Source organism: Echinops telfairi, unplaced genomic scaffold (genome assembly GCF_000313985.2).
Source record: "Echinops telfairi isolate 266 unplaced genomic scaffold, ASM31398v2 ScPeMD7_9;HRSCAF=40, whole genome shotgun sequence".
Taxonomy (NCBI): Eukaryota; Metazoa; Chordata; class Mammalia; order Afrosoricida; family Tenrecidae; genus Echinops; species Echinops telfairi.
This window is the reverse complement of record NW_022103906.1, coordinates 69,078,149-69,084,531: the sequence shown is the minus strand read 5'-3', so window position 1 is coordinate 69,084,531 and position 6,383 is coordinate 69,078,149. Positions and strand designations below refer to the sequence as shown.

General features: G+C 36.8%; 1 protein-coding gene across 6 annotated transcripts in view; it reads left to right on the top strand.

The window, feature by feature from the left end:
• CEP44 (centrosomal protein 44) overlaps positions 1-6,383 on the top strand; it is a 46,481-nt gene that overhangs the window by 10,694 nt on the left and 29,404 nt on the right. For all 6 annotated transcript variants that reach the window (XM_045286757.1, XM_045286758.1, XM_030884677.2 and 3 more), the window contains 3 exons: positions 2,740-2,887; positions 4,454-4,600; positions 4,957-5,076. In XM_045286757.1, coding sequence (XP_045142692.1) covers positions 2,740-2,887; positions 4,454-4,600; positions 4,957-5,076 — 415 coding nt within the window. The remainder of the gene's footprint in view (positions 1-2,739; positions 2,888-4,453; positions 4,601-4,956; positions 5,077-6,383) is intronic.

Below are 6,383 nucleotides of genomic sequence, written 5' to 3'. Positions count from 1 at the left end.
CAGTGGCAGCCTCTCAAAGCTGGCAGGGGTCTCCATGTGGCTCTTTTAGCTCCAGGGCTCTAGCATAGCTACATGTATCTCCTCAACAGGAATGTCTCCCAGGGAATGAGCCTGCGTCCTGCCTCCAGCAAGCTATTTATCTCCTTAGCGGCTCCAAATGAGGTTATCAAGCTGCGACCTGATTGACAGGCTAAATTCTACCCCTTCACTCTTAAGTCTCAAATTGACAACAGATAATGTAACTACCACAGATGCCCTGCTCAAAGAAAAGTGACCCAACAAAATGTGGATATCATTAATATCATATGCAAGTAAAATTTTGCTGAAGATGATTTTAAAAGATTTCAGCAGAATATTGACAGAGAGCTGCCAGTAATTCAAGTTGGATTAAGATGAGGCAGTAAAATGAGGGATATTGTTGATGTCATGTGGGTAAGCAGTGAATACAAGAAAGATGGTTACCTGTGTATTATTGACAAAGGCATTCAATTGTATGAAATATATATTATTAAAGGATAGTATTATTGCATAATGGGAAATCCAAAACACTTCATATATATGGAATCTGTATAAGGACCAAGAAGGTAACATGTGATTTATAATCAGAAAAGGTGTGCATCAGAGTTGTATCTTTTCACTACTTATTCCATATGTATGCTGTGCAAATAGTTGAAGAAGCTGGAAAATATGGAAACTGCATTATCAGGATTGGGGGAAGACCTATAAGACTTGCTATATTCAGGGGCACAACTTTACATTTTCTCATGGACCCAGGTGCATTATTAAAAACATTAATTTTTTTAGATAGGTAATCCTTTCCTATGAGGCTCAAATTGCTACCCATGTATCAAGGAACTTCAAAAAGTTCATGGAGCAATGCCATTTTATTTTAATTCCAGCTTTACAGGTTTTTGAGTGCTTCCCCTACCCCCAGTATACACATAAGACATTTTGATTCTTACCACTTTTTTTTTCATTTTCTATCAGCTGCTTTTTGCTGTTAATATGACAATATATATAACACCTGCTTTTCTTAGTGTTTCTAATCCGCTAACTCCTGAGAAGCCACATAACCACGCTTTTTGGGGGTAACAATAGCAATGTTAACTGTTGCTCTGGCTCTCTTCTATTTATAATATGCATAAAATGGACTACTTTGCTCATCAGAGGTATTTTTTTCATTTCCTGTGTTTGGCCTGTATTCCACATAGACAGTGCTGCCAGAGCTTTTTTCATGTTGGGTGAAATATTGCTGTACCCTTAAGGAAACACGAAGAGAAAAACAATTCATATTTGTCCTGAAGAACAAACTGTGGTATTATCATCATTTAACTGTTTTTTGCCTTGTCAAAAAAATGGAAAGGGGATAAGGAAATGTATATGCATGTCTTAAATATGTTTTAGGCAAGTACAATATTACTTCAGTTGAACAGAGGTCTCCTGTGTGTTGGTGTGGGAGAATCAGTGAGGGTACATCCCATTGACCAAATAAGATCCATATGTCTAGAAAATTAAAAAACAAACCCAAATCCAAAAAAGCAGGATGAGACAGAATGAAGCAAAAGCTCCCGAGTGCCTGGGGAGTTATTCTAGGAATGATCAGTAAGAGCCAGAAACTTAAGGGTGACTTCAAGAAGGGCTTGAGAGCTGACAGATGATTCATTGAGGACAGATAGCAGCCAGAGAGGTGGAAAAGAATGAGATGACTCTCTAGGCTAGAGGGGTCAACAGAAGAAGGGAAGGAACATCTGTTATTGGCTGTCATTACCTTGTTTAGTATTTAGTGAAATTTGATACAATGGCAAAATTAGAAAGAAATGTGATTTTATTGAGTGAAGTTTATAGTTTGTAGAATTATGAGTTGTTTCTAAGAAGTAACTAAAACTTTTACTCTGATTGTATGTAGGTGTAGAATGAGACTAATGTAAGTGGAAGATAGTAAACTGGGCGATTTAGTTATAAAGAAACCCAATGCCATTGCTAGCAAGTTGATTCGGACAAAAAGCAACAGTATAGGACAGACTAGAACCACCCTATGGCGTTTCTAATGGAGCCCTGGTGATGAAGTGGTTACTGTTGGCTGCGATCGGAAAAGTTTTTCTCTTTTGTAATTTAGAGTCATGGCATATATCTTTGTTAATTTCTGTAAAGAGCAAATCACAAGTGTTTACAAACCAATTAAGTGTATTTGACCACTGTAATGTGGTCCACTTGTTTTATGAATAAAAATGGACTAGGTTAAGTTTTAGAAAATCAGTAAATACTATGATAGACTGGTGTTCTACTGACTTTTAAATTTTTCCATGTTCGTCATTCTTTTTTATTTTATTTATTTCTATTTGTCATTCTTTAAAAGCATAATTAGCTAATTTCTTATCCTAAATAAATATTAGCTTTTATAGATACTTTTGTATTTGTAATTTTGTGTTCTTTTTATTTTATTAATGACATTTTATTGTATTTATTTTCAGACAGGAAATTAGGTTCTGTTTGACAATTTCTGTATAAGTTGCTTAGTGACATTAGTTACCAGGATATCTTGTTGAAATGGTAAAAAAATATTATTTATCTAAGAACAAACCAATTTAGAATGAGAGATGCAAACTAGTAAGTCTTACATATAGCTGAATAATTATGGCTCTTATTATAAATTATTGACACTTTTCATATTTACTGAATTATCCAACTTTGTGGAATTATGCTCATTAAAAACCCTCTTTGTTTCTTTTCCCCCAACAGCTTGATAAAGGGAGACACCGCAGCGTCTCTCCCGATCATCAGCTATTCTCTTACCTCATATTCACCTTATATAGCAGAACTTCTACTGGCGTCCAACGTGGAGCTCCTAGCAAAGAATGACCTGCGCTTTATAGATGCAGTCTACAAGGTATTTGGAAAGCATGAAATGAGATTCACTTTAGAAGTTATTGGTTGATGTGTGAAGATTATGTACATGCAACAAATAGAGCTGGCAGTAATTTTGTTATATACAAGGGGTCTTCAAAAAGTTTGTGGAAGATTTCCATTACCTTTTAGTTCCATTTTTCTACCAACAATTTGATGTGGTGCCTTTTAAAATCAAGGTGCATTTCAAATTTGTTTTATAAATGTTTTATAATCTAATATCTATATTAATTTTTAAACATTTGTTATTGGCTATCATTACTTTGTTTTATATCAGATTTTAGTAAATTAGTAAAATTTGGTATAGCAACAGAAATTAGGAAGAAAAATGTGATTTTATTGAGTAAAGTTTATGGTTTGTAGAATTATAAGTTGTTTCTAAGAAGTAGCTAAAACATTTACTGGGATATTATCTTCTTTCAGATTTGAGACCATGTCTTATATTTTATCATATAGATAAGTATATTATCTATATTTATCTTAGTAGATAAATATCTACACAGTCTTAGATACTTAATTTCACATTTGACTTAAATAAATCTACTTTTTAGATTAAAAGATATTTTTAATTATCTACTGATAAATTATTGTTCAAGTATTATGGCTCTATTAAATTGTTCTTTTAATGATGAAACCTGTTCATTGATCAAATCCAAACTTCTAAAAAGGGTGGCGTTACATTAATAAAATGGGAAGTTTTTTTGTTTTGTTTTTTACAGTTCCTGGTTTTTAATCGGGGTTCAGAGGGATCGGTGCTTGTCCAGGGGTACTGTCTCCACGGTTGCCTGTGATGGGCAGCGAGTGGAGGGTGGCTGTCACGCTGTAGGCAGGAGCGCCTCCCTGGGTACTGCACTGGCTCCTGAGTGTTGCTGCCCCAGCCTCGGCTCTCTGCCCATAAAATGGGAACTTTTGTAGAGTCTCTGTTTACTCTTCCTGCTCCTCATTGCCTCTGATCCCCAGAAACCTTTCACTGAAACTTAAAAAGTCACTTCTGAGAAATCCTGGGATTCCACAGAGCCTATTTTGAAAATTACAGTTCTAATCGTTTTCTCTCATTTTACAAATCAGGAACCGAGACTGCCGGGCCATTTGACTTTTCTAAAATATCACATAATGGATGAGTGCTTATGAGGAGAAACTTTTTCGTGATAAACTGCAGTGAAAGCTCTGAGAGCCAACATTGTACTGGGACTCCCATGTTTTTCAGGGCTCCTCAAACTCCCTGTCTTGGCCAGGGTGCAGTCTTAACTACATTTTCGTCACTGCTGGGTCTGTCTTATAAAGGTTCTGAGTCTTTCAGAGTTTGTTGTACCTTTCTCATTGCGTGTAGATAACCGTCTACTCCATGGCAGATCCCTACTAAAGGCAGAACAAATAAACAATCAAAGTCATTGCCATCCCTTCCTGTCTGTGTCTTTGTAGGCCATTGACTTAACGGGTTAGTCCTTCATTTCCTCTCAAGACAGCATTGACCAGGTGGGCGTTATCATTTAGGATTTTAGAAAGAAATTGCACCTAATTATGATATCAATCTATTCCCTCTTCCTAGCTCCTTCGTGATCAATTTAATTACAAGCCAATTTTAACCAAAAAGCAGTTTATCCAATGTGGGTTTGCAGAGTGGAAAATACAGATTATTTGTGATATTTTGAACTGTGTCATGAAAAAGCACAAGGAGCTGAGTGGTCTTGACAAGGTAATTCTATGAATAGATTTTAATACTGACTTATACTAAGTGGCCTACTATGTCGCTGTGTAAACTTAATACCCTACATATACATAAAAATGATGCATATCGTTATTTACAGATTTGGTTAACTTTACAAAGCTTGATGTTTTCATGAAAGATTAGTGCCTTGATGTTATTAGTTCTGAACAGTTGAATCATAATACATATCCATTGCTTCCTAATTTTCTGAAAACGTACAGCTTCATCATTGTCTTATACTTGATAGCCATATTTCACATACAAACACTTAAATGATAGTAGAATTCAATATAATCATGCTTATAAGTTTTGTTATTATGTCTAATAGCTTTTTTTTTTTTAAGATTCCATTGCAACAAAAAAAGAAAGTCAGTTTGGGTAAGCCAGAGACTTTAAATAGTGAGAAAACAGCTACAGAACCTGTTGGCATTGACATCACTGGACGGTTTTTCACTTCAGGAAAGGTATGAAACAAAGACCATAAATCATGTAGCTTAATTAAAAGTAATCTTTTTAATTAATTCTATATACTGCATATACTCGAGTATAAGCTGACCCGAATATCAGCTAAGGCACCTAAGTTACCACAAAGACTCCATTAAAAATGTGCTGGAACTTTAAAAATTCAATGCTACTCCGATTCAAATACCAACAACCTTCTTCAAAGAATTGGAAAAACTGATCACCAATTTCCTATGGAGAGGGAAGAAACCCAGAATTAACAGAGAACTCCTCAAGAAGAAGGACGAAGTTGGAGGACTCGCCTTACCTGATTTCAATGCCTATTACACAGCTACAGTGGTCAAAACAGCATGGTACTGGCACAATGACAGACACTCAGACCAGTGGAAAAGAATAGAAAGCCCAAGAATAAAACCATCAGCATATAGACAACTGATCTTCGACAAGGGTCCCAACACCATCAAGTGGGAAGTGGATGCCCTTTTTAATAAGTGCTGGAAACAATGGATATCCACATGTAGAAAAATGAAACAAGTTGTTTACCTCACTCCATGCACAAGAATAAATTCAAGGTGGATCACAGACCTAGAAGTTAAACCCCAAACCATCAGGACCATCAAGGAGGGACTCAGGACAAACCTGAGAGCCCTGACCCAGGGAACTCATAGGCTCACTGCAATAAGGAAGGGTACACACGCAGGTGAACTGGACATCGACAAGTGGGATTTAATAAGATTAAAGCACCTGTGCACCTCGAAAGCCTTCACCAAGAGGGTGACAAGACAACCCACAGACTGGGCGAAGATTTTTAGTAATGACACATCGGACAAAGGGCTCATTACTAAAACCTATAATACCCTCATAACCTGCAAAAAGAGGAAAACAGTTAACCCCCAATAGAAGTGGGCAAAAGAACTGAAAAGAGCTTTCACTAGGGAGGAGACCCATATGGCCAACAAGCAAATGAGAAAGTGTTCCCGGTCATTAGCCATAAGAGAAATGCAAATTAAAACAACCATGGAGATACCACCTAACACCCCTGAGGCTAGCCCAAATCAGTAAATCAAAGAGCAACAAGTGATGGAGGGCTTGTGGTGAAGTAGGAACCCTCCTCCACTGCTGGTGGTCGTGTAGATTTGTACAGCCACTGTGGAAAGCAATCTGGAGATAACGTATGTCCCAGTCATCCCTCTACTGGACATATACCCAGAGGAGGTAACAAAAAAACATGACCAATCATCTGCGCTCCAAGGTTTATTGCGGCACAATTCACAATCACAAAGACTTGGAAACAGCCTAAGTTTCCATC